The following is a 26,462-nucleotide window of genomic DNA, read 5'->3' on the forward strand; positions in this document are numbered from 1 at the left end:
CCAACCCAGAAAATCAAGGACTACTTGGCTGCTTCTGGTGCACCATGAGATAGATGTCATCCAAAAAATGTTTTATGATGTTGTGGTAGTGCTACTATTGTAGTGATCACCTTGCTGTAGACTCACATATCAAGGATATTTCCAACTTTTATGGCCCATCTCTTACTGTGACAAATTTGACTTCCATATATTAATGAATAGCAAGACGTGCTGTGTTGGATTTTCAAACACATATATTAGAGCAGTAGCCATTGGTTTGGTCATGTATAAACAATGATCAAGCAAACTCTAAATATCACATTAAGCAACTCTAAATACCATAACATTCAGCATAACTTCAAATCCATACATACTCATAGTACTACATTAGTATGTTACAAATCCATAGTTCAGATAATTAAAACTACTATCATTACAACACAGCGAGACAACACCCTCCAAAAGGTCAGCAAGTGCCTAATGATATTGCACAGTCTTCTCTTCCACAGACACTTGCTCATCCATTTATGATGGCCTTGATCCCTTCTAGCTTCACATTGCTCTGTTCCACTAACTTCTGGAGCTCATCAATGTGGATTTGCAAATTCTTCCTCTCTTCAGCTAGCTTCAGCTTCATGTTCCTAATGACACCAACTTGAGCAGCTGCTGGGTTATTAACCATGTCATACTTCTCTTGAAGCTTGCTGCTTTCAAGATCTTTCCTTTCTACCTCTGCCCTCCTTTCCCGAGCATCCAAAAGTCCATTCACATCTTCAACCAACTTATCATAGCTGTCCTACAACTTCTTATTCTCTTGTGTCAGGTTATGAACAACAAACGAACTCATCAGATTGTCCTGAATCCTGTCTATCTTACTTTGTTCATACATAGACCATAACTTGGACAATGCATTCTCAAGGGTATTGGGCCAAGCTGGATCAATCCATTCAACTAGTATATAGTTTTTACCTTCCTGAAAAAATAGAATTAACATACACAAATACACCGGAGTCCTGAAATAAGCAATCAAATGACCTCGAAGCCTGCTCTAAAGTAAACAAAAGCAATAAAAATACCTAACATGCCAGACTAAACTACATGCATCCTCTGTTTTGCTCCAGTAACCCATGCATACTCTGTCTTAAATTATTAATAGCATTCTACACTAAACAAAATGACCTAACTTAACAATGGCTGCCTCCACAGTACGGACCGAGAGAAAACAAATGACAACACACCTTCTCATCACAGCAAAGAAACCTCCCGCGAGTGTGGATTCCTTTGAAAGCAAGACGCCTCTCTGAGGCCTTCCCATGTCCATGGCACAAAACAAGCAACTCCGTTTCAGGTCCCTCGAATTCAGAGTCTTCAGTGGTAGCAGGGATCTGTAGTGGGGAATACCCAATATTTGATTCATAGGTTGAGAACAAGCTCCTTCAAAAATCCCCCAAATCACAAACCCTAACCCTAAAAATCTAAGAACTTACCTGAGTGGTCCCGTCATGCGAAGTTGAGCTCACGTACTCCACGCAGTGGTCGCTGCTATCGAACCCATCACTCTAGGACACCATGGCGAGGCCGCGGCCGCGCGGCGAGGCAACGACAGATGTGGCGAGCAAGAGAAAGGAGAGAGAGCAGCGAGACAGAGTGGGGAGAGTGGAAGCTCTGCCTCGACCGACCGGTCTTTTGACCGGGTCCATCGAACAGAGGGGGACGACGCCGTCTCACGTCGTCTAACGGCTGTAGGGACGACCGATAGTGCCACATATGCAAAAAATGCCCCTGCCATAAACGGGCTTAACTGACCCCAATCCATCGATTATTATTTTCTGTAAAAAGATTATGCAAGACATGGTGTTTTCTGCAAAAAAATGCATTCTAGTGGTTTCTGCAAAACTCGCCTTTAAAGTGGTGGTTTTCTGCAATTTACTCTCATGTGTCTTTGGCCGTACATCGACTTTATGTTTGGCTTGTTCTAGTTTCATGCTTTTTTCTTTCGATCTGCTTTGTAAGGAGTCTTTCTATTATATTGTATTGTTCGATCATGTACTCTGTTATGTGGTTGTTATATATAGCAAAAGAGCCCGTGCGTTGCAACGGGAGAAAAAAATAAGCGCTAGACAGATTTTTTCCTCGCATCCCCTCGCGTCATCCTCAGCGACAAGAAAAAAAAATCTACTCCTACTAGTCATCCACTCTGCCATGGCGCCTTCGTCCCTCTCCATCCTCCCCGTGCCGCCCCTCACCCCGCTTCACCCCCGCTGTCTCCGCCATCCAACCGCCGCGCCCGCGCCGACCACTTCCCAACCCCTCACGCTCGCCGTCTGTTGCGCCCGCGCGAAGGCGGCGTCGCCGGCGCCGATGAGGCCCCTGCCACCGCTGAAGCTCGTCCGCTGCCCGGCGCTGGACCGGCAGGCGGCGCACGCGAGCCGGCTTCGCTTCGCGCGCAAGCTCCTCACCCCGCTCCTCTCCAAGCCGTGCGGCTTCCTCCCGCTCCGTGTCCTCCTCGACTGCCGCCGCTTCCTCGGCCTCCCACGCCGCCGCCAGCTCGTCCCCTTCGTGCTCCGCTACCCGACCCTCTTCTGCCTCTTCCAGGCCCCCATCTCCCGCCCCCTCTCGCCCTCCCTCTCCACCCTCGCCGTCGCGCTCACCCCCGTCGCCCACGCGCTCGCCTCCGACCTTGTCGCCCTCCGCGGGGCCGAGCTCGCGCCCGGCCTCGCGGACAAGGTCCACTGCCTCCTCCTCATGACCCCGCGGCGCAGCCTCCTGGTGTCCAAGCTCGCGCACATCGCCCCCGACCTCGGCCTCGCCATGGACTTTCGCGCCACGCTCTGCCCCCGCCACCCGGGCATTTTCAACTTCGCAAACATCTCCCACGACCACGCGCTCCACCTGGTCGACTCGCCGCCGCCGCACCCTTCACCGCTCCCTCTGCCGCTCCGCCCCGTCGTCCGGCCAGACCGCCTCATCGACCGGCCGCGGAGGTTCCCGCACCTACCGCTCCGCCGCGGGCTCAACCTCCGCCGCGCGCACCGGGACTACCTCCTCCGGTTCCACAGCCTGCCCGAGGCCTCCCCGTTCGAGCCGCTGGAGGAGGGCGCGAGCACGGAGACGACGGAGCAGCGGGCGTGCGCGGTGGTGCGGGAGGTGCTGGCAATGACGATGGAGAAGCGGATGCTGGTGGACCACCTCACGCACTTCCGCATGGACTTCGGGCTGCCCAACCGGCTGCCCGCGCTGCTGGTGCGCCACCCGGAGCTATTCTACATGAGCATCAAGGGCGTGTGGCATTCGGCCTTCCTGGTGAAGGCGTTCGACGACGACGGAAGGCTTCTGGTGGAGGATGGCATGTTGGTTGGGAGGGACCGACTGGAGGAGCTTGTCAGGGAGGGCAAGAAGATCAGACGGGCTCGAAAGAAGGGTGTTTTTCCGGTTGATGGCGGCGACACTGATGAAGATGATGAAGAAGATGATAATGTAGCAGAGGGTTCATCAGCGGTGGATGGTGAATTCGGGGACCTGTTTGAACAAGACAGTGTCGCTGGGGAAGACTGGAATGAGGTGGGTGATGGAGGCAGAATCGAGGGGGCAACGAAGAAGAGGATCCTGAATCGGATGCCATGGAGGAGTTTTGGGTGAAGAAAGATGCAGAGGAGGGGGTGGTTGATAGTGGCAGCGAGCATGATGTTTGATGAGGACTGTCGAGGTGCTAGGATTTTTGCACATGGTGTTAACGAGGACTACAGATTGCTCGAGCGCATTGCTCTCAGCAATCTTTAGTAGCTGGATCTGGGGTGGTGGCGTGCGGGGACAGAGGTGAGCATCGGATGAGTTGGGGCCGCCGCGGCGCCGTGGCAGGGGGTGGTGGCGCGCTTGCGCTGGAGATGGGAGGTAAGGTCATGGGTGGTCTGGTGTTTTTTTTCTCCCGCACATACCGATTCAGCTTCACTTATCAATTGAAGTGCTGGTTAATTTTAGAAAACGTCAAGGACTTTTTTTAAAATCACCGTCGTGGGTTTTCCGACGGAAACGATAGCCTCATTATTATATATATATATATATGTATATATATATATATATATATATATATATACTAGCAAAAGGCCCGTGCGTTGCAACGAAAGAAAAAATATCACATGCTTTTAATTTTTATAATCATTTTGATTTATTAAAATAATAAGCTAACTAACTAATGTAGTAAGTCCTATCCTATTTTGTTGGAAAATCACCCCATCCATTGTTAATTCCATCAAGATGAGAAATTGAGCGGGACAAGCAAAGCAAAACAAAGAGGCTACCTGAATTGATCAATGTACTGTTATCTTATTTCACTCATGGGGTAGAGAATGTGGGATCAGATGACAAACTGAAGGTGGTGTTCCATTCTCTCTCTCTACAACAATGCAATCTTACCTTAAATACATTCATTCATCACCAAACAAATTCCCACAAAACAAAATTTCTTGCCGGTGCTTGGCACACGGTTGGAGGCATGGGGAGGGGATCTCACCAGATGATGAGTTCCTGCCGAAGGAGGGGATACATTGAGGGGAGCAAGGGTTAGGCGCCTCTATCTGGCCATAAGGAGTCGCCGTTGTCGCGCCATAACCTCGGAGTTCCCCGTGTGAGCCATGGAGGCCCGCCTCCACCTGCAAGTACTTCGCTCCGTCGTGCCTTATCCGCGCGCCGCCGCTGTTCTGCATCGAGCGGACGCATCATCCCAAGTCGCTGTAGCTATCGCGTTGATTTGATCCAGAAGCTGTGCTCGAGCGCCGAAACGGGGGCAGTAAGCAGGCAGATGTACGACCGCGGAGGCGGGTGGGTTGAGATCGACAACAGTGGTGTTTGAGGTCGGTCGCGGCGGCGAGTGGTGTGGCAGCGGCCTGGGCACAGGCCAGGGTGGACCAGGGTCGACGCGATGCGCTTGAGCGCCGCAACGGGGGCAGTGAGCGGGGAGAGGTACAGCCGCGGAGGCAGGTGGATTGAGATCGGCAGCGGTGACGGTTGAGGTCGGCCGCGGCGGCGAGTGGTGTGACGGCGGCCTGGGCACAGGCCAGAGTGCCCCAGGGTCGACGGGAGGAGGCGATGCGCACGGGTATAATTTTTGCAGCGAATCGTTTTTTCCTTTTGCGTTGCAGATAAATGATGGAGCGCGGGTTGAATAACAAAAATTACAGGGGCTTTTTTATAAAAATATCGTGGTGGTTTTTCCGACGGAAGCAATAGCCGCTTTATTATTAGGTATAGACTAGCAAAAGGGCCCATGCGTTGCAACGGAAGAAAGAAATACCACACGACACACACTCTTAATTTATAAAAAATGTCTATAATTTAAGAATTTTTAGTTACGATACAAATAAAGATGGTCTTATCATACAAAAATGCAGTTTAAAATTTCACAGGTCTTCTATTTTAACACGGCTTGCATGTAGATTTAATACGTACAAAGAATCAGTCAAGTGACTTTCAGTTTCATCTCTAATCCTGATTTTGTTGACGTGTTTATTTCCAACCCGGATGAGTACTGGTATGAAAGAAAGATGAATAATGACTTATTTATTAAGATTGCACCTTAGATAGTATTTTTATTAAACATTTAACAGATAAAATAATATCATATTTAAATTCTACATATTTTTCTAATCAAATTTCATGTATAATATGTTAAATTTGGAGTTACGGTTTAAAAAATATGAGTATTTAAAAAAATATTTAATATATATACTACGAGTTTAATGCCAAGTAAGAGCTTTTTTATAAAATCATCTCGGTGAGTTTTCCGACGGGAGCGATAGGTCTTTATTATTATATATATATATATTATATATATATATATTAGGTAAAGATAAAGAGGTAAAGATGTATAAAGCGGGATGAAATCGTGTTTGTGAAAGTTGCAATCAGTCGCCCGATCCGAAACGTTTATGCCGAAATATAAAACTGGATTGGATTGCAGGTTTGGGGTCCGGCCGTCCGGCGCACAGACCACACTGCTCCGAGCCCGACTAGCCCAACCATTTAATAGAAAAATGGAAAATAAACTTACAACATTTCTCCTCTCTCTCTCGAGTTGGAGGAAACCAGGAGGCGACGGGGGGGACGCGACGCGACGCGACGCGACTCCACACTCTTCCGCGCGAATCACCGCTCTCCTCCAGGTAACACCAACAGCGACACCAAAATTTTCCGCTGCTTGTTCGTGATTGCTGCTGCTTCACGTCGGATTTCCGGGCTAGGTTCGACGCGTTGCTGCTGCGGGAGCAGCGGCTGAGCTTGGGGCTTGCTAGGGTTTGCTCCGACTCGATCTTCAGTGGGGGTTGGGGGAGGGGGTGGTGGCGCACTCAGCAGGTTACGACTGTGTGATTCGTTGAGCTTTGGGCGGGTTTGGGTTGCGGACAGCTACGAGCCCCGCCCCCAGATATTAGGCTCGATTTGGGTGGAGTTCTTAGCTTCGTGCCGCTGCGTACCTGCTGTTCATCGGTTTTACCCATGGAATTTCTTGTTTCGATCTGCAGCGGCCACTTTTGCCGTGTCATTAGATGTGATTTTTTTGGGGTGGGGTCGTGGAACCTAATTTTCCAGATACTGGTTAGGGTTTTATCTGTAGCATTGTCCTTTTCTTGCCACCTTTTTGAGCGGTAGCACTCTCTGCAGTGGGATGGAGGTAAGCAAATCTTACATTATGGTTTTGCGAGGGAAGACACTTCTGTTGTTCATTTTACATGTTTCCTGCTTTCTTTTGGATGAAAGCCACAAGCTTCACATCATTACATGTTTCACTCAGTTGTTTTCTTCTCTTTCAGCTTCTTACGTATTTGACTTTACGCACTTGGCCGAACTATTTTTCCGCAGCTGGAGCAATAAGGGTCACCCGGATGACCGGGGCAGACCTGGCACCAGTAATGGAGTTGATGGCTGTGGCAAATGGAGGAACATCCACTGACGTTGTTGCTTCTGATAAGAAGGATAATACCAAGATGGAAGAGGCTGGCAAGAGCAAGGATGTTGCAGTAGCGAATACCAATGCCAACCAACAGAATAAAGCCTCAGAAAACGACACTGAGGGCTCATCTCATGATGATGCCAAGATGGAGGAGGCTCAAGATGCAAAGGAAGATGATGTGGGTGCTGTAAAGCAGGCGGGTTTAGAGGATGTCATATCGGGTGCCGCAGACAACACAGATGCCAAGGAAGGTAATGGTGCCAATGCGGCAGAACATGAGGATTCCAAAACGGCTGCTATTGAGGATGTAGTTGCAAAGGAAGATGACAACACCAAGTCAGCAGAACACAAGGACTTCAAAATGGTTATTGTAGAGGATACAGATGCAAAGGAAGATGACAAAGCCAAGGCAGCAGAACACGAGGATTCCAAAACGGCTGGTATTGAGGATGTAGCTGCAAAGGAAGATGCCAACACAAAGTCAGCAGAACACAAGGACTCCAAAATGGTTATTTTAGAGGATGCAGATGCAATGGAAGATGAGAAAGCCAAGGCTGCAGAACACGATGATCACAGAACAGGTGGTGTGGCAGCAGAACACAAGGATCACAGAACAGGTGGTGTGGAGGATGCAGATGCAAATGAATACAATGGTGCCAGGGCTGAAGAATGCAAGGATGCCAAAATGAATTCTGTAGATAATGCAGATATGAAGGAAGATGAAGATGCCAATGCAGCAGAACATGAGGATGCCAAAATGGTTGATGTGGATGCTGCAGATTCAAAGGAAGATAATGGCACCAAGGTAGTGGAACACGAGGATGTCAAAATGGGCACCGTGGAGGATATTGATGCAAAGGAAGATAATAACGCCAAGGCAGCAGAACATGAGGATATCATAATGGGTGTGGTAGAGCATGCAGATGTAAAAGAAGATAACAGTTCCAACATAGCAGGACGTGAGCATGTCAAGATGACAGAGGCTGAGACCAAGCCAGGAGATGCAGTGCTCGAAGACAAAGGGCACACGGAAGAAAAGGATGTGAACACAGAGGTCAAGAAGGGACTGAAAGATGCAGAACAATGTGGTTCTGAGATGCAGGATGAATTGAATGGGAAAGGAAACAATGGAGCGGCTCGGCAGCAAGAAAATAAAGCTGAAGAAATGAGTGATGATGATAGTCAAGGGGAAGAGGAAGTAGAAGAGAAGGGCTCTTCAGTTAAGAAAGAGGAAGGAGAGGATGGTAAGGCAAACGAGAATGAAGAAAAGCTAGAAAAAGAAAGTGCGAAGAAGGAAGGAAAAGATGGCAAGGTAACAGAAGAGGAGGTCGGCGAGGCAGACAAGAATGTGGAAGAAAATAAGGAGGAAACACCTAAGAACAAGAGGGCAAGGAGTGCTAGGGATAGACGCCAGGGACAGGACAAGAAACAGCATGGGTCCAAATCCAGGGAAGCCAAAAGTTTACTAAACACTCCCAGCCCTTATGGTATTGATCGCCCTCAACGTGAGAGGAAAATAGTAGAGAGGTTGGTTGAAGTGATTGATAAGGAGCCAAACAGGAACTTCGTAGTTGAGAAGGTTCATTGCTTGCATTCATATTTCCTATCTCACGTTTTTCCTTTTGTCTGTGCTATAATTTCTGGTAAATCTTTTCATTGCAGGGTCGTGGTACTCCTTTAAAGGATATACCAAGTGGTATGGTCCTACGGCACACCTTTTTTTTTTTTTACTAAATGGGTATAGATGCTCTGTCTTTAAACCAACACCGTTTCACAACCTTGTATTCAATTCTGAAGCTGGTAGTCTAAACTAGTTTGCAATCACTAGCATATGTGCGTGTACGATCCTTATTTTGAGGAACTTAGGTGGCGTTTCGTTCTAAGGGCAAGCCTTAGTCTGAGTATATGCGCAACCACGTGGTTAGGGATGGCCACCTTTTGTTGTTTGGTTGAATGGATGAGAGGTGGTTAGGGATATCCATTTGCGTGTTTGGTTGAGAGGATAAGAGATGAATGATTCTTGAGGTGGTGGGACTATCCGTGTTACAAGTAATTATAGCAACATTTGTAAAAAAACTTTTTTTGAACGACTATTCTTTTGTTGTCCATCTACACTAGTTTTCGAATGGCAAGGCTTGAATGTTTGATAACAACACTGATTTTGAAAATAAAAAGTGAGCTTTAACATCACAGCCCAACATAATAAAGCCTACTTTTCTTTTGTTCATCTGCAATAGGAAAAAAATGAACTTGAAGATGAAATATACAACAGGCATTCACACAATACGGCCATGAATCATCCAAATATATACAATAGTATACATATACAAGTTTACACAATTCTTTGTCGTGGTGTACATCCCCAATAGTATATTTTTGACGGAGTGCATCCACAATAATATACATATACACAAGTAGATTATACTACACTAACATAAGACATTTTTGCAGTTCAAACGTCTTACATTAGTGTACAGAGGTAGCAACCGTTCAAGTATACATACACAGGTATACGCAATCGTCCAAGAATTCAACAGATCAGATGTCTCCTTCGGGCTGCGAGTCAAAGGGAATCGTCCAGAAATCAGAGAGAGGAATCGCTAATAAGGGGATAGAGAGGATGGGGCCAGCCGCTGACCTTGGTGGTGGCAGTGCTCGTGTGCTGCTCGGCTGCCAGCATGGGGTGCGGTGGAGCGGGTACCTGATCTGGAGCACCGTTGCCATGTCAACTGAGCCCGTGTTCGCCTTTGCAAGATACAGTGTTGCGAAGCCTCATCTGTGCACTGTCGATGTGGTTCATCTCTGTTCAGTTGTGCTCCCAGTTTTGGTTTATCTCCTTGCATGCACGGGGCATGGGAGAGGGCCGAGAAAAGAGAGGGTGAGGCCTGTGTCGCCGCTGCACGTTCTCCTGCCGCCCCTGCCAGCCGCGACAGAGAGCATGGAGACTGAGCGAAAAATGTTACGCGTGGGACGTGAGGGAAGGGGATTGTGGGCCGTGGGTGGTTGCTGTCATCCGGCATATTTTCTCGGCTCTGCTCAACCAGTTTGTAGGGGAATATTTCCAGATTCTGTATTATCCCTATCCTTTCCTGCCATCATGCCAAATGAGTGTTTTCCCTGAGAAAGTTAGCTATCCCTGTCCCACTGGGGGATAACATGAACCAAACACCACCTTAGTGGATGTGTCATCCTTAATTTTCCACTGAGAAGTGAGAAGCTATGTGAATAAATTAGGTCCTGCATGGATTATTTACCTAAATTAGACTTGCAAATATAGCACAGTTTTGCTCCAGCAAATGATAATCCATTGCAGAACAGAAGATAGCTTCCATGGGAAATAGACTGCAAAATATGATCAAATTTATACTGTTATAGTCATTACTGAAGCGCAGTTATAAGTGAACTGTATTAGATGCAAACTTTCTTGTGTACTCTGGCCTGATTGAGTGTCCGACAGTAGTAAGAGGAGGCCAAGAGGCTCGAGTATCAAGCAAGTTTTTTTTATTAACTCTAGTCAAGTGCTAGATTTTTGTATCTGTATACCATCATATCTGATCTTCTGCTGTAGTTTGAATGGGATCCAACAATAACAATTTTGATTCAAACCTCTTAGTTGTGACCTGACTGAAATTCATTGGTATCTGGGATAGTATCATTGACGTTTCATGTCCATATCTTCGATAAAAAAAAAGGAACAATTGTGACTGTCTTTAATTTTACGGTTTCAGCTCCTGCAGTCATGCTGTAATGTGTGTGGTTTTCTCCCTTTCCTAATGCTCCTCTAGTGTTCGCTCACTGATTTGATTTTTGAAACTTATTTACAGTGGCACAGAGGTTAACGAGGAAGAAACCTGCTGATCTTAAATTTCTTCACAATGTTCTTTTTGGGAGGAAGGGCAAGGTAAACATCTTAAATATCATGATGTTGCCTCTACGATAACTGGCATTGGAAACTTTCTGTTGTCGTTTGGGTTTTAATTGCTTCCTGTTCAGCTGGACTAAAATTATTCAAGTAACTTTGCTCACTGAACTTTCCAAGAGGCACTAGTCCCTCTAGGCAAGTTATGAGTCCAATTTTAGACTGAACTTCCCAAGAGGCACTAGTCCCAAGAGGCACTAGTCCCTCTAGGCAAGTTATGAGTCCAATTTTAGACTGAAGGTGTATACTCCTATATTCCCTCAAAACAGGTGTATACCCAATACTATCAGTCTGTTGAGGTAGTCCTTTGATGCTGCTGTATATGTTATCTGGCAACAAAAGGTAGCAGGAGGAATAGTGTAGGAAAATTGTCAAATTTATACACTTGTGCAAGACCTTACCAGATTAAGACCGTTCTATAGTCAAGCGATTTTCTTACTGTGTACTGCATGGCTTATCAAAATTCCATATTGAAAAAGCAGTGGCTAAGTTGTGGTGCATTGGGAAGCTACTTTTACCGATCAGTTCAATTTCCATTTGCAAGATGGATTGCCTCTGTTTCTTTTGGTGGTTAAATCTTAGAAGGCATCTAGTTGGTTTGGGTTCTTATTCGAGTAAAACACAACTGTTATTAGCTAGGTTCAGTAACTCTGAAGTTATAATTGATTGATGTAAATGCTGGAGTTCTCTTCAACTCACTCACCCTGGCTAGTGGCTTATGTTCTCAATGTTCCAGACTGTCGATTTTAAAGGCCATATACTTCAGTTCTCTGGATTTGTGTGGCATGAGAGCGATGTAAGCTGCTTTGCTCGGAATTTTGAATTTCTCATTATATTTAGGTGATGGAAATAGTTTAATCTTTAAAGAGTTCTATTTATCTGCAGGAAAAGCAGAGAGCCAAGGCAAAGGAGAAGCTTGACAAGTGTATGAAAGACATGCTGGTGGATCTCTGTTGGCTTCTTGCTATTCCGGTTCCCAAAACAAACATCAGAAAGGTGGATTAATGTTCTGTTTATAGAACAGTGTTTTTGTTAAGACAGATGCGGTGCAATAGCGTGGTGAATATAGTGTGGCATCTAACATAGTTGGTGTAACTCATATAGGAAGATATTGTGGCAAAGCTGTTGGACTTCATTGCCGAACCTCATGTTATGCCTGATTCTGGCCTTTCTGATGACCAGGTAAGAACAGTAATTGTTACCTTACAACCTATCGTTGCTGTTGTGATGTTTTTATGATTGGGATTAGAATGTGTGTTAATTTAACAAGAAATAAATCTCTGTGCTTCATTCCCTCCTACTGTTTAGGGGTCAAATTATAGGAAACGCAAGAGAGGAGGTGGTAGTTCAAGCAAGACTTCGGATATCACTCCCAAGAGGTCTAAGAAGGTATGGTGCCAGATTTGTCAGATGGAACCTGTCGGTTCTATTATTTTCAGTTGCAATTTTCGCATATGCCATATTAATATCCGCAACATTTTTTAGTGCCTTTTGCAATGCAACCAGCATGGCATCTTCTTGATACTTCTTGATACATGTACATACAAGCGAAATTGTGTTTGTCCTGTGACCAGTTAATGCAGCCACATTCAATGACCATCGTTCTTCAATGTTGCTTCAGAAATTTGCTGACCACATATCTCCAAGGCAAAAGCAAGCTCTGGAGTATGATACGGATGAAGATGTGAAGTCTGGCAGCGAGGAAGATGCAGATGAATCTCCTGATGAGCAGGAAGATGGCTATGACTCTGCCGAAGAAAAGGCAAGTAGGAAGTCCTCGGAAGTAAAAGATTCTGCAGGTAAAAAGAAGGCTGCTGCTGGGAGCACCCATAGGACAAGTCCGCCAAGGACAGCAAGCAAGACTGCAGGCAAAACATCACCATCCAAAGGTTCCAAGGAAAAGGAGAGCCTTGATGAGAGTGCAAAGGTCTTCTCTAGGAAGAAGAAACCCATTATATCAAAGCGTACTCCAAGCTCTGAAAAGGTGATAGAAGAAAATAAGTCATCAGGTAGTACAATCTATTCGATAGTACCTTGTGTATTAGTATATATGTACCCTTTTCTGCGATGTTTGGTACTAATAATCAGTCTAGTTCTTGTTATCCTTTTGGAGTATGGATTAACTGGTTGTTTGATGACTATTCCCGTATACTCCATTCATTTCTGATTTCTAAAGCCCTCAGTCCAGTACTTGATACGGTTATTGCTTATGGCATAATCTGACAAGTTTCTTCCATTTTGTGATATCCGTTGGAGCACATATGATGTCAGATTGTCCGGCAAAACTAATGATATTTTATCTAGGTAAAGAGGCAATGAAGAGCAAAGGCGAATCAGCAGAAGGGGGTCTACCCAGTAAGGCTGAGTTGAAAAAGACCATTATCGGAATCCTTAAAAAAGTTGACTTCAACACGGTTGGTTACACATTGATCACCGATCTCACCATTTTATTGTTTGGTGTCCATCCCTAGATAAGTATTGTTTCGTAAATATATCCAGTGTTTGTAGAAAAATAGATAGGGAGGTTAATTTCTACATTTGTATTACTCTTACTCAAAGGTTACTTGCTCCTTTGTTTTGACTGCACTTTCGTTTTAACTTGAAATTTCTCATGTGGAAATTGACATATTTTGGAATCTGATTTTGCAGTCTACTTTTAGCGACATTCTTAAGAAGCTCGGTAAGCCTTTCAGATATGTTTTTGTTGTCATTGCAGTTGTGGGGTAGACATCCTAACAGATTACGTCTTATAGATGACCATTACAAGATTGATCTGACCTCAAAAAAAGGAGCTATCAAAATTATGATTCAAGAAGAGCTGACAAAGTTATCGGAGCAGGAGGATGATGATCAAGATAAAAGTGTAGATGCCAAGAAGAAACAGTCACGGCATAGAGCAAAGGTCACTGGTTGAAGCGTTGTGAAACACCATAGCATTAGCGCCCAGTGTTGATTATTTTGTACTTAATACCTACTTTACTTTTGCCTTGATGGGTTCTTGGGCAGTCCTGTGTTAATTATTGTTTCTATGTTTGCAAACACCAAAATCCTAGCCCTGTTTGTGTATGCGAAAACATAACCTGTAGTTAGCTCCATACTGGGAGGCACTTCAAGCTAACATTTGTCTGTAGATTTGCATATGCTTTCCAAAACTCTCAAATGGTTGTAGCAGAGCATGTTGGATAGTGTGATAATAGGTTTAAATAGAATATGGGACATACTCATTTGTGTGCTGCGGCATTGGATGACAATGGTGGAAGCTCTAGCGGGTTCAACATCGCTGGGGTAGTAACGCAGGTTAGGATTTCCAGCTCACTCTCCCTTTTGCAGGAAGTTCTTGGTAAAATCCCTTTAAAAAACTATCAGTCAATAGTATGAAATATGTCATGAGCTTACTAAAACGAAAAGGTTAAGGAAGGAAGGAAAGGTATTACGCTATTTATGAATTTTTACCAATCCTACTTGAATTGCTATTTCACCATAAAAAGCTATTTCAATAGAAGTTCCAATTGTCATGTCAAATGAGACTTTCTCCTCACCAAATTGACCTTTCACATCGATGACAACCCCTATAGTAGCTAGAAAAGAGGGGGGACATGTTGGCCTGACTCATAAGTCTTGATCATCCAATAAGTTGTAATCATCGACTCATAAGTCTTGATCATCGAATGCACGTATACAGTGATCTTAGAGGTTAATGATTAATGCTTATAATCCTAGAGGTTAATGATTAATGCTTATTAGTCTTGATCATCGAATGCACGTATACATTGATCCTAGAGGTTAATGATTAATGCTTATGATCCTAGAGGTTAATGATTAATGCTTATTGAACATACATAAGCTGAAGAATAAGAGTCTTACATTCATATATATTGTTTTACATAAATAAAGACCATCAAAGTCAAGTTTTACATAGATAGGGTCATGAAAGCAAAATATCAAACCTAATCTAGGCATCTAGTATAAAAAATCTTAAATGAAAGCCTCAATCCATGCCATCTGTGTTAATCCTACATGTATTTTGATTGGAAAGCGTTTTAGTTCGCATTTTCATCTCCAACGTAATCTTGATCATATTCCTGTTCTTTCATGCCCGATCAATTAAATAACCAGTGTCAAGTCAATGAATACTTTAAAGGACGCGGCTACATAGCGGTGCCGCACCAAAATGGACATGGACAGGTGGACGAGAGACCTGTGTAGCCGCGGTAGCTAACCACGACCTATTCTTCCGGTGCAACGAAAGCTAACCACAATTGCTAATCGCATTTTGACACATGCGCCACAAAAAGTGGCCACATGCATGCATGGCGCAGATAAAAATAAGTCAGCTGGCAGGGCATGCATGGAAGGCCTCATGAATAGTGAAGTAGTAGAAAAAAGAAGAGCATCTATTTTGTTAACGCAAGCATGGCACGAAGTAACAAAAAAGAGAAGCATGTAGTGGTAGGTTGGCAGCGGAAGCTAGAGTAAAAATAAATGGTTACTATTCATGTATGCGTCCGCTAGAAAAACTTATTGTTTAAATCGAATGTATATTTAGTTGCTAGACTATAACAACCTTGTACCGAAATTACAAATTAATTAGTTATCAGATTACAGGTCTTTAGTTTCCACATTAAATCATGCTTAGCCACCATATTACACGGGGTTTAGTTGTCAAAAACTTAAACATGTTTAGTTGTCATATGGTTACTACTAAGTAGCCAAATTACAAATTAATTTGTTGTTGGATTACAAATACTGAGTTTCCAGTGAAAAAATATTCTTAGTCACAAGTTTACAAGGTGTTTGGTTGCTATTTTTTAAAACATATTTAGTTGTGAGATTACTACTACTTAGTAGCCAAATTACAAATCAATTAGTCGTGACATTACAAAAGATGAGTTTCCAGCTTAAAAACATCTTAAGTCATAGATTACAAGGTGTTTAGTTGCTAAAACTTTTAACATGTTTAGTTGTCGGATTACTACTACTTAGTAGCCGAGTTACAAATCAATTAGTTGTCAGATTACAAAAGCTGAGTTTGCAGTTCAAAAGCATTTTAAGTCATGAGATTACAAAGTGTTTAGATGCCAAAAGTTTAAATATATTCAGTCGCCAATAAGATGCACTCAATTAGAAATAAAGCTTAAATAGTTGTCAGACTATAAAATACTATTTAGTTACCAATCTAAACGATACCTAGTTGTCAAAACCGTAAAGGTGCTTGTTGCCAAAAGTTAGAAAAGTATACTTAGTTGCCACATTAAATCTTTGTCATCCTACTCCGGCCAACTAAGAGCAACTCCAACGAGAGAACTCAAATCGTCCGCCCGCGTTTGTATGGTCGGCGCGGATAAAAATGATGACTCAATGCAGAGAACCATTCTTATTTTGCGTTCGCTTTGTGTCCGCACGGACCCATTTATGGCGCAAATTTGGATCATATTTGAGTTGCAGACGGACACAAAGCGAAAGTTTTCTGTGTGTGCGTCGTTCGCCTGTGTCCAACCCAACCCGCTTGTCACCCACCCACCCATCCACCTCTTTCTATTTATTTAATTCATGGGCACACCCCACCCACCTCTCTCTTATTATTTTACTGCCGTAGTGCTGCCGTCCACTTGCTTCCCGTTGGATGCACCGAACGATCAATTTTAAAAAACGGACATGGTCAGGTGGACGGACGACCCAAATGAACAAAAAATGAACAAAAATACCGTTCGTTTGGGTCGGTGCGTTAGAGTTGCTCTAAGTAGATTACAAGTTGTTTAACACGGCTTGTGAAAACCAAAATCATGTACCATCCTACCAAACCCGCTCGAGAGGCATTGTAGTGCTATAGCCTTATAGCCCATTATAGGGTCTGTAGCCTATATTGTACTCTAGATTCAGGTCTGATGCGTGATGGTGTAGGCGAGCCTCTTGTAGCAGCCCAGTGCAAATAATAGTTTCGGTCGAGTTCATTCTTATCCGAACCAAGGCGTGTGCTAGCCGCCGCACCGGACGACATGCGTGCGTTGTGCACTAAATAGATTTTCACACTTTGAATGTACTCACAAGCAATCCATGTTTGAAACAAGGAAATAATAATGCATGATATAGCACTAAACGGATAATTTACAGAAAGCTAATTTTGAGTGCAATGATATGTTTGATGAACTTATAAGTGCATGCATCATGGGGTTGCACATACCTAGGGATGTAGGCGGACATCCTGCATAGACCGGGATAACATAATATTACTTCAAACTATGATAAATCTAGCGAAAAAATTATAACTAACCTAAGATATTTTGCCTTGAAAGCGGGGCGGATCGGGTGCCGTCCTACATCCTTACACATACCCATATAAACAATTACAGATATCAATATAAGCACGGGTTGAACATCTTATGTTTAACATCATGTCAAGTCATCTAACTTAGCTCAAGTACCATCTTTCTCCCACGCACGAACCTAGTTTGTGAAAACTTCGGACATAGTTTAAGCAGGACCATCAACTGTCCATGACCGTGGACACGACTATTCGAATAATTTTACACACTACAGAGGTTGCACACTTTATCCACAAGACACGGGGAACTTCTGTGTCATCCACGAGTCGTGCTATTGTTAGAGCATATATCTCCATATGTGGTTTTGGTAATTGATGACAATTCCTATGGACTAATGGTTGCCTTAAGTTACATTTATAGGATTTGTCCATAGGCACTTCTTGAAGTCCATCTGTTGGGTTCAAGGAGTTTATATGATGACCAAGATGGTATTCAAGGTATTATCTAAAGAATGGTCATAGAGACACATGGTTGATCAAGATCTCAGACAAAGAGTAAATCAAGATGATCAACACGCAAAGCGTACAAGATGTACCGAGAGGGATCAAGTGATCTCATGGTATGGTAAGCATTGTCCATTATGTGTTTGTGTACTAACTCACGGTCTTCGTGAGAGTTCTATGTGGGGGTTAGGTGTGTTCCCATGGGTTTGCGTCAAAGGGAAGATCTCATACAACCCATGAGCAAATCAAGATGATCAACACACAAAGCGTATAAGATGTACCGAGAGGGATCAAGTGATCCCATAGTATGGTAAGCATTGTCCATTACGTATTTGTGTACTAACCCATGGTCTTCGTGAGAGTTCTATGTGGGGGTTAGGTGTGTTTCCATGGGCTTGCGTCAAAGGGAAGATCTCATACAACCCATGAAGTATGACGTCAAGTTGTGATCGTCATCAAGATTGCGATGTGCAAGTTCAAGTGGATCAGCACGAAGATATCATGCTTGAAGCTTGCCGTCCATTGTGGTGGAAATGGACTTGTGAAGATATGCTGAAGAGTGGCTCACCCATAGTGAGTATGGGGGAGCAATAAACTAGTCTTCATCAAGCCAACACAATCAAGAAAGGTGGTCCATCTTGAGGAAGCCAAGATCATCATCATCTAGCTCAAGAGGACGAGGTGCAAGGTATAGGTTTGCCCTTGATAGGTTTTCTGTTTAGGATAGATTGCTGTACTATCAAGGGGGCTCTCAAGTGAGTAGCTTGATCGTATCATTCGTTGAGAGCTCAAACCATTTGCATCCTTGCATCATACTTCTTGGTTCTTGTTTGGTGTTTCTCTTTGTGAGTTTTAGAGCTTATGGTCATCTTCGTGACAAGCTCGAGTTCATCGAAAACGGAGTCCATATGCATCTACTATGATGTTTTCGATGTTGGAGTTTTTGCCGGTTCCTCATTCATAGAGGACTCACATCTCTATATCTTTGGCATATTCATAACCGCATGGTCTCTGTTTGGATAGCCCTTGTCGTCCTGAATCCAACAAGCTTGGGTTTGCTCGATTCGGAGCTCGTATGCGAAAGTTATGGCTGTTTCAGTGGCGAGCGGTAGTACCGCTGGACCAAGCGGTAGTACCGCTGGAGTTGGCGGTAGTACCGCTGGCCCTAGAGGTAGTACCGCTGGCTGGCGGTAGTACCGCCCATGGTCAGCGGTAGTACCGCTCCAGGAGCTTAGTACCGCCTGCCTAGCGGTTGTTCGTGGACGGACCTTTTTGCGAAGACTTTCTTGGCGGTGGTAGTGCCATTGCACTACCAGGGGCCCAGCGGTAGTACCGCTGCAGCCAGCGGTAGTACCGCTAGCTGGCGGTAGTACCGCTGGAGCTCGGGCAGAAAGTGGGGGTAACGGTCTGATTCCTTCCCCCACTATATAAAGGGGGTCTTCTTCCCCCTTGGTCTTATCCATCAGTTGAGCTCTTGTTCTACCTCCATTCTTGACATTCTTAGAGCTTGATTACTCTCTATCTCTCCAATGATTCTTGCTTGTTCTTGAGGGAAAAGAGAGAGGAGATCTAGATCCACATCTCCACCAATCACTTTCTCCTCTATGTGAGGGGAACCCCTTGGATCTTGATCTTGGAGTTCTTTGTGAGCTCCTTGTTCTTCCTCTCATATTTCTCCATAGCTTTTTTTGTTGTGGAGGGATTTGAGTGTGAGGGACTTGATCACTTCGTGTGTTCTTGCCATTGCATTAGTTGCATCGGTTTGAGTTCTCCACGGTGATACGTGGAAGTGAGAAGTTGAGAAGCTTACTACCTTTGGTACTTAGTACCCTTGATATTGTTCTTCGTGGATGCTTTTGTTGGAATTATGCCCTAGAGGCAATAATAAATATAGTTATTATTATAATTCCTGTATCAAGATAATCGTTTATTATCCATGCTATAATTGTATTGAATGAAGACTCATTTACATGTGTGGATACATAGACAAAACACCGTTCCTAGCAAGCCTCTAGTTGGCTAGCCAGTTGATCAAAGGTAGTCAGTGTCTTCTGATTATGAACAAAGTGTTGTTGCTTGATAACTGGATCACGTCATTAGGAGAATCACGTGATGGACTAGACCCAAACTAATAGACGTAGCATGTTGATCGTGTCATTTTGTTGCTACTGTTTTCTGCGTGTCAAGTATTTATTCCTATGACCATGAGATCATATAACTCACTGACACCGGAGGAATGCTTTGTGTGTATCAAACGTCGCAACGTAACTGGGTGACTATAAAGATGCTCTACAGGTATCTCCGAAGGTGTTAGTTGAGTTAGTATGGATCAAGACTGGGATTTGTCACTCCGTATGACGGAGAGGTATCTCGGGGCCCACTCGGTAATACAACATCACACACAAGCCTTGCAAGCAATGTGACTTAGTGTAAATTGCGGGATCTTGTATTACGGAACGAGTAAAGAGACTTGCCAGTAAACGAGATTGAAATAGGTATGCGGATACTGACGATCGAATCTCGGGCAAGTAACATACCGAAGGACAAAGGGAATGACATACGGGATTATATGAATCCTTGGCACTGAGGTTCAAACGATAAGATCTTCGTAGAATATGTAGGATCCAATATGGGCATCCAGGTCCCGCTATTGGATATTGACCGAGGAGTCTCTCGGGTCATGTCTACATAGTTCTCGAACCCGCAGGGTCTGCACACTTAAGGTCCGACGTTGTTTTATGCGTATTTGAGTTATATGGTTGGTTACCGAATGTTGTTCGGAGTCCCGCATGAGATCACGGACGTCACGAGGGTTTCCGGAATGGTCCGGAAACGAAGATTGATATATAGGATGACCTCATTTGATTACCGGAAGGTTTTCGGAGTTACCGGGAATGTACCGGGAATGACGAATGGGTTCCGGGAGTTCACCGGGGGGGGGGGGGGCAACCCACCCCGGGGAAGACCATAGGCCTTGAGGGTGGCACACCAGCCCTTAGTGGGCTGGTGGGACAGCCCAAAAGGGCCCTATGCGCCTAGGAAAGAAAATCAAAGAGAAAAAAAGGAGGAGGTGGGAAGGGAAGGAAGGACTCCCACCCACCAAACCAAGTCCAACTCGCTTTGGGGGGGGGGGAGCCTTCCCCCTTGGACTCGGCCGACCCCCTTGGGGCTCCTTGAGCGCCAAGGCAAGGTCCCGTCCCTTCCACCTATATATACGGAGGTTTTAGGGCTGATTTGAGACGACTTTTCCACGGCAGCCCGACCACATACCTCCACGGTTTTTCCTCTAGATCGCGTTTCTGCGGAGCTCGGGCGGAGCCCTGCTGAGACAAGGTCATCACCAACCTCCGGAGCGCCGTCACTCTGCCGGAGAACTCTTCTACCTCTCCGTCTCTCTTGCTGGATCAAGAAGGCCGAGATCATCGTCGAGCTGTACGTGTGCTAAACGCGGAGGTGCCATCCGTTCGGTACTAGATCGTGGGAATGATCGCGGGATTGTTCGCGGGGCGGATCGAGGGACGTGAGGATGTTCCACTACATCAACCACGTTCACTAACGCTTCTCCTGTACGATCTACAAGGGTACGTAGATCACTCATCCCCTCTCGTAGATGGACATCACCATGATAGGTCTTCATGCGCGTAGGAAATTTTTTGTTTCCCATGCGACGTTCCCCAACAGCTTTGGCGTCCTAGAAGCTTGGTGGTGTCTCGGAGCTCAATCATTGTGGTGTGAAGCTCCGGGAAGCGTCGGGGTCTCCAATTAGGTTGTGGAGATTGCCCCGAGCAATTTGTACGGGTACCGGTAACCGCCCCCAAGGGTTGCCACGTGTACGGGTTCGGTGACCGCCCCCAAGGGTTGCCATTTGTACGGGTTCGGTGACCGCCCTCAAGGGTCCCTTAGTGGAATCACGACATCTTGCATTGTGCGAGGGCGTGAGGAGATTACGGTGGCCTTAGTGGCATCTTGGGGAGCATTGTGCCTCCACACCGCTCTAACGGAGATTAGCATCCGCAAGGGTGTGAACTTCGGGATACATCATCGTCTCCCCGTGCCTCGGTTATCTCTTACCCGAACCCTTTACTTATGCACTTTACTTTGTGATAGACATATTGTTTATTGTAATATATCTTGCTATCACTTAGTTGTTTATCTTGCTTAGCATAAGTTGTTGGTGCACATAGGTGAGCCTAGTTGTTTGTAGGTTTTGTGCTTGACATATTAAACGTTAGTTTTATTCCGCATTTGTTCAAGCCTAAACCTTAACTATTTTAAAGCGCCTATTCACCCCCCTCTAGGCGACATCCACGTCCTTTTCAGCTATATTACATACCCGAGGTAAGTGCCCGAACAATGCCTTTCCCCCAGCGGCACTAAACAAAGAGTCCACTCATTGGTGCCATCCCTCATGATGTACATCATACGAGCCTCGCTCAAGATCGTACCATCCATGAAGGCACACAATGGTGTGCTCGGTGTGTGTGAAAACAGTCCATGGTCGCCCTACGAGGCACGGCCCCATATCGGGAGAGTGACTCGGCTCTCTCGCAACTAGTAACACGGGTGCTCTGCCAGTACCGATCAAAGTAATCAACAAAGCCCCGTCCCATAAGGGATATCGTGGCCGCACATGTAGGGTTGGGACCGTCGACAGTTCTTCCATTTTAGAGAACACACACAAGTTGCCTCGCTACACCACTGCTTTCCCAAGTGGTTACCTAGCTCAATATCATCTCCCTCGGGCAATAGTGGCACCTAACGAGTTTTTGAGAAGTCTTTAAAATCATTTTGTCTCTGACACCATGCAAATTCCCATCCCATTTGCATAGTAACAACTAGCATCCTATCTACTTCCCACCCGCAAAACTCTCATAGGAAGGTAGGGTCCTGCACCGTGCAAGTATCAACGAAGAAAGAAACGGAGGTAACCCACCACGGGAATCACCACTTCATCATGATTCGATGCAACAAATAAAGTGCTATATGCCGTGCAAAAAGGTTTCATAGACATGGTCAAAGAGCTGCTTGCCTCGCTCAACGGAGGTTTTGAAGTGTTAAAAGTAATAAAAAGTATTTTAAGAGAGACATTTAATATTTAAAACAAGGTTTTTATTATGAACAGTACATGAAAGTTTATTCGACATGTGTGAGAACCATGCTATTAAATAGGTTGCAATATTGCAAGAATTTATAAATTGGAATATTTGAATTTGGATAAGAATTTATCCTAGAGGAATTTTTGGAAAACTATTAGAAAAAGAAAAAGAAAAACAGCCACACGGGCTGGGCCAGAATGGGGCACAGATGGGCCGGCCCACAGCGTGTGCAGTCCACGACGAACCGACGCGCACAATGCTTGCGTTCAAACCTGACCGACATGCCCCAGCTGCGAGCGACCCAAAGTGGAAGGGAGAGAGGGGAGAGTATGACAAACGGCCCCCGCGTGTCATCTCTAATCCCGTGACCAGGGAAGCCGGAGGAGCTTAGTGACGACGATGAGGGGCATGATGAGGGTTGGGAACGGCGGGACTGGACTCGGGGACGAGCCACCGTTCGGGTGGTGGAGGAGTTGATCACGGGAGAGCGGTGGTTTGCCGGTGACGATGTCCCACGCTGGAGGTGCTTTAGGAGGTGTTTCCGCCGATGATTCCTTGCTGAAAAAGAATGGGAGGAGGAGGAGGAGAACGGGTCAGGGGCGTGTTGTGGTTTTGGATCGAGTGAGAGGAGGAGCAGAGGAGCTCCCTACCGTGCGGTCGATGGAGGCCCGAGCCGGCGGAGCTTGGCTTGATCTCAAGCACAGTTGGCGAGGGGGGGGGCTGGGAGGTGGTTGGGTGGTGTTGGGGAACGTTGCATGGGAAACAAAAATTTTCCTACACACACGAAAACCTATCATGGTGATGTTCATCTACGAGAGGGATATCAGATCCACATACACTTGTAAATCGCTAAGCGGGAAGCATTAAGAAACACGGTTGATGTAGTGGAACAGCTTCATGATTCAAATCACCGTCGCCCCACGATCTGTTCCGATCTAGCGCCGAACAGACGACACCTCCGCGTTCAGCACACTTATAGCTCGATGACGATCTTCGTCTTCTTGATCCAGCAAGAGAGACAGGGAAGTAGATGAGTTCTCCGGCAGCGTGACGGTGCGCCGGTGATGGTGATGATCTATTTGTGCAGGGCTCCGCCCGAGCTCCGCAGAAAACCGATCTAGAGGAAGAACTACGAAGTAGAGGTTTAGGGTTGCACGTGGCAAAAGTAGTATCTCAAAACCCCTAAAACTTCTAGTATATATTGGAGGAGGGTAGGGGCTAGCCTTGGGGCTCAAGAGAGCCCCTAGGGCGTCGGCCGAGTGGAGGAGGAGGGGATTCCAACTCCAATTCGGTTTGCGGAAGGAGGAGTCCCCTCCTTCCTTCCCACCTCCTTTTTTTTCCTTTTGCTCCTTTGGTTTTTTCCTTTAGCCGACATAGCCCTATTGGGTTGGCCTCACCAGCGCACCAAGGGCCGGTGCGCCACCCATGGGCTATTGGGTTCTCTCCTGGGTGGGTGGCCCCCTCTCGGTAAAAACCCGGAACCCATTCGTCACTCCCGGTACACTGCCAGTAATGCCCGAAATCTTTCCGGAGGCCAAATGAAACAATCCTATATATCAATCTTCGTTTCCGGACCATTCCGAAAACCCTCGTGACGTCCGTGATCTCATATAGGACTCTGAAGAACCTTCGGTCACCAACACATATAACTCAACTATATCGAAACATCACCTAACCTTAAGTGTGCAGACCCTGCGGGTTCGAGAACTAAGCAGACATGATTTGAGACACTCCCCGGTCAATATCCAATAGCGGGACCTGGATGTCCATATTGGATTCTACATATTCTATGAAGATCTTATCAGTTGAACCTCTGTGCCAAGGATTCATATAATCCCGTATACCATTCCCTTTATCCTTCGGTATGTTACTTGCTCGAGATTTGATCGTCGGTATCCCTATACCTATTTCAATCTCGTTACCGGCAAGTCTATTTACTCGTTCCATAATATAAGATCCTGTGACTAACACTTTAGACAGATTGCTTGCAAGGCTTATATGTGATGTTGTATTACCGAGTGGGCCCCGAGATACTTCTCCGTCACACGGAGTGACAAATCCTAGCCTTGATCCATGCTAACTCAACGGACACCTTCGGAGATACCTGTAGAGCACCTTTATAGTCACCCAGTAACGTTGCAACGTTTGATACACACAAGGTATTCCTCCGGTGTCAGTGAGTTACATGATCTCATGGTCATAGGAATGAATACTTGACACACAGAAAAATAGCAACAAAATGACACGATCACATGCTACGTTTATAGTTTGGGTCTTGTCCATCATATCATTCTCCCAATGATGTGATCCAGTCATCAAGTGACAACACTTGCATATGGTCAGAAAACCTTAACCATCCATGATCAACTGGCTAGTCAACTAGAGGCTTACTAGGGACATTGTTTTGTCTATGTATCCACATATGCATTTATGTTTTCATTCAATACAATTATAGCATGGATAATAAACGATTATCTTGAAACAGGAAATATAATAATAACTATTTTATGATTGCCTCTAGGGCATATTTCCAACAGTCTCCCACTTGTACTAGAGTCAATAACCTAGTCTCACATCGCTATGCGATTTACATTGGAATGAATCTAACACCATACATTTCTGGTGTTGATCATGCTTCACTCGTGGAAGAGGTTTAGTCAGCGGATCTGCAACATTCAGATCCGTGTGCACTTTGCAAATATTTACATCCTCTCCTTCGACATAGTCGCAGATGAGGTTGAAGCGTCGTTTGATATGTCTGGTCTTCTTGTGAAACCTTGGTTCCTTGGCTAGAGCAATGGCACGAGTGTTGTCACAGAACAGAGTTATTGGATTTCGTGCGCTCGGCACAACTCGAAGATCCGTCATGAACTGCTTCATGCAGATACCCTCCTTAGCCTCCTCCGAGGCAGCCATGTACTCCGCTTCACATGTAGAATCTGCTACAATGCTTTACTTGGAACTGCACCATCTTACCGCACCCCATTAAGAATAAATACGTATCCGGTTTGAGACTTAGAGTCGTCCGGATCAGTGTCAAAGCTTGCATCGACGTAACCCTTTACAACGAGCTCTTCGTCACCTGCATAACCGAGAAACATTTCCTTAGTCCTTTTTAGGTACTTCAGAATATTGTTGACCGCCACCCAGTGTTCCACTCCTACATCACTTTGAAACCTGCCTGCCATACTTATGGCCAGGCTGACATCCGGTCTTGTGCACATCATTGCATACATGATAGTGTTGGGGAACATGGTACGGGAAACAAAAATTTTCCTACGCACACGCAATACCTATCATGGTGATGTTCATCTATGAGGGGGATTTCAGATCTACGTACCCTTGTAGATCGGACAACAGGAAGCGTTAATAAACGCGGTTGATGTACCGGAACATCCTCACATCCCTTGATCCGCCCCGTGAACCGTCCCACGAACCATCCCGCAATTCGTCCCGCGACCCGCTCCGATCTAGTGCCGAACGGACGGCACCTCCGCGTTCAGCACACGTACAGCCCGACGATGATCTCGGCCTTCTTGATCCAGCAAGAGAGATGGAGAGGTAGATGATTTCTCCGGCAGCGTGATGGCGCTCCGGAGGTTGGTGATGATCTTATTCCAGTAGGGCTCCGCCCGAGCTTCGCAGAAACGCGATCTAGAGGAAAAACCGTGGAGGTATGTGGTCGGGCTGCCGTGGCAAAGTTATCTCAAATCAGCCCTAATACCTCCGTATATATTGGTGGGAGGGGAGGGGCCTTGC

General features: G+C 45.5%; 1 protein-coding gene and 1 pseudogene across 1 annotated transcript; both read left to right on the plus strand.

The window, feature by feature from the left end:
* Nucleotides 1-1,548: 1,548 nt before the first annotated feature.
* Nucleotides 1,549-3,671, plus strand: LOC123450426 (annotated as a pseudogene).
* A 2,361-nt stretch (nt 3,672-6,032) lies between these two features.
* Nucleotides 6,033-14,061, plus strand: LOC123448460 (eukaryotic translation initiation factor 5B-like). Its single transcript, XM_045125362.1, has 12 exons — nt 6,033-6,137; nt 6,832-8,501; nt 8,585-8,618; nt 10,747-10,823; nt 11,578-11,637; nt 11,727-11,837; nt 11,946-12,023; nt 12,150-12,230; nt 12,463-12,850; nt 13,146-13,255; nt 13,491-13,521; nt 13,595-14,061. The coding sequence occupies exons 2-12, from the start codon at nt 6,855-6,857 to the stop codon at nt 13,753-13,755; spliced, it is 2,778 nt and encodes a 925-aa protein (XP_044981297.1). The 5' UTR covers nt 6,033-6,137; nt 6,832-6,854; the 3' UTR covers nt 13,756-14,061.
* The last annotated feature ends 12,401 nt before the right edge of the window (nt 14,062-26,462 follow it).

Source organism: Hordeum vulgare, chromosome 4H (assembly GCF_904849725.1).
Source record: "Hordeum vulgare subsp. vulgare chromosome 4H, MorexV3_pseudomolecules_assembly, whole genome shotgun sequence".
In the NCBI taxonomy this organism is placed as follows: domain Eukaryota; kingdom Viridiplantae; phylum Streptophyta; class Magnoliopsida; order Poales; family Poaceae; genus Hordeum; species Hordeum vulgare.

Excerpts from the sequence above, each read along its gene's own strand:
- LOC123448460 (XM_045125362.1), top strand. The coding sequence starts at position 6,855 with ATGACCGGGGCAGACCTGGCACCAGTAATGGAGTTGATGGCTGTGGCA. Across the intron at positions 12,851-13,145 it reads AGAAGAAAATAAGTCATCAG|GTAAAGAGGCAATGAAGAGC; the intron begins GTAGTACAATCT and ends TATTTTATCTAG. Across the intron at positions 13,256-13,490 it reads AAAAAGTTGACTTCAACACG|TCTACTTTTAGCGACATTCT; the intron begins GTTGGTTACACA and ends CTGATTTTGCAG.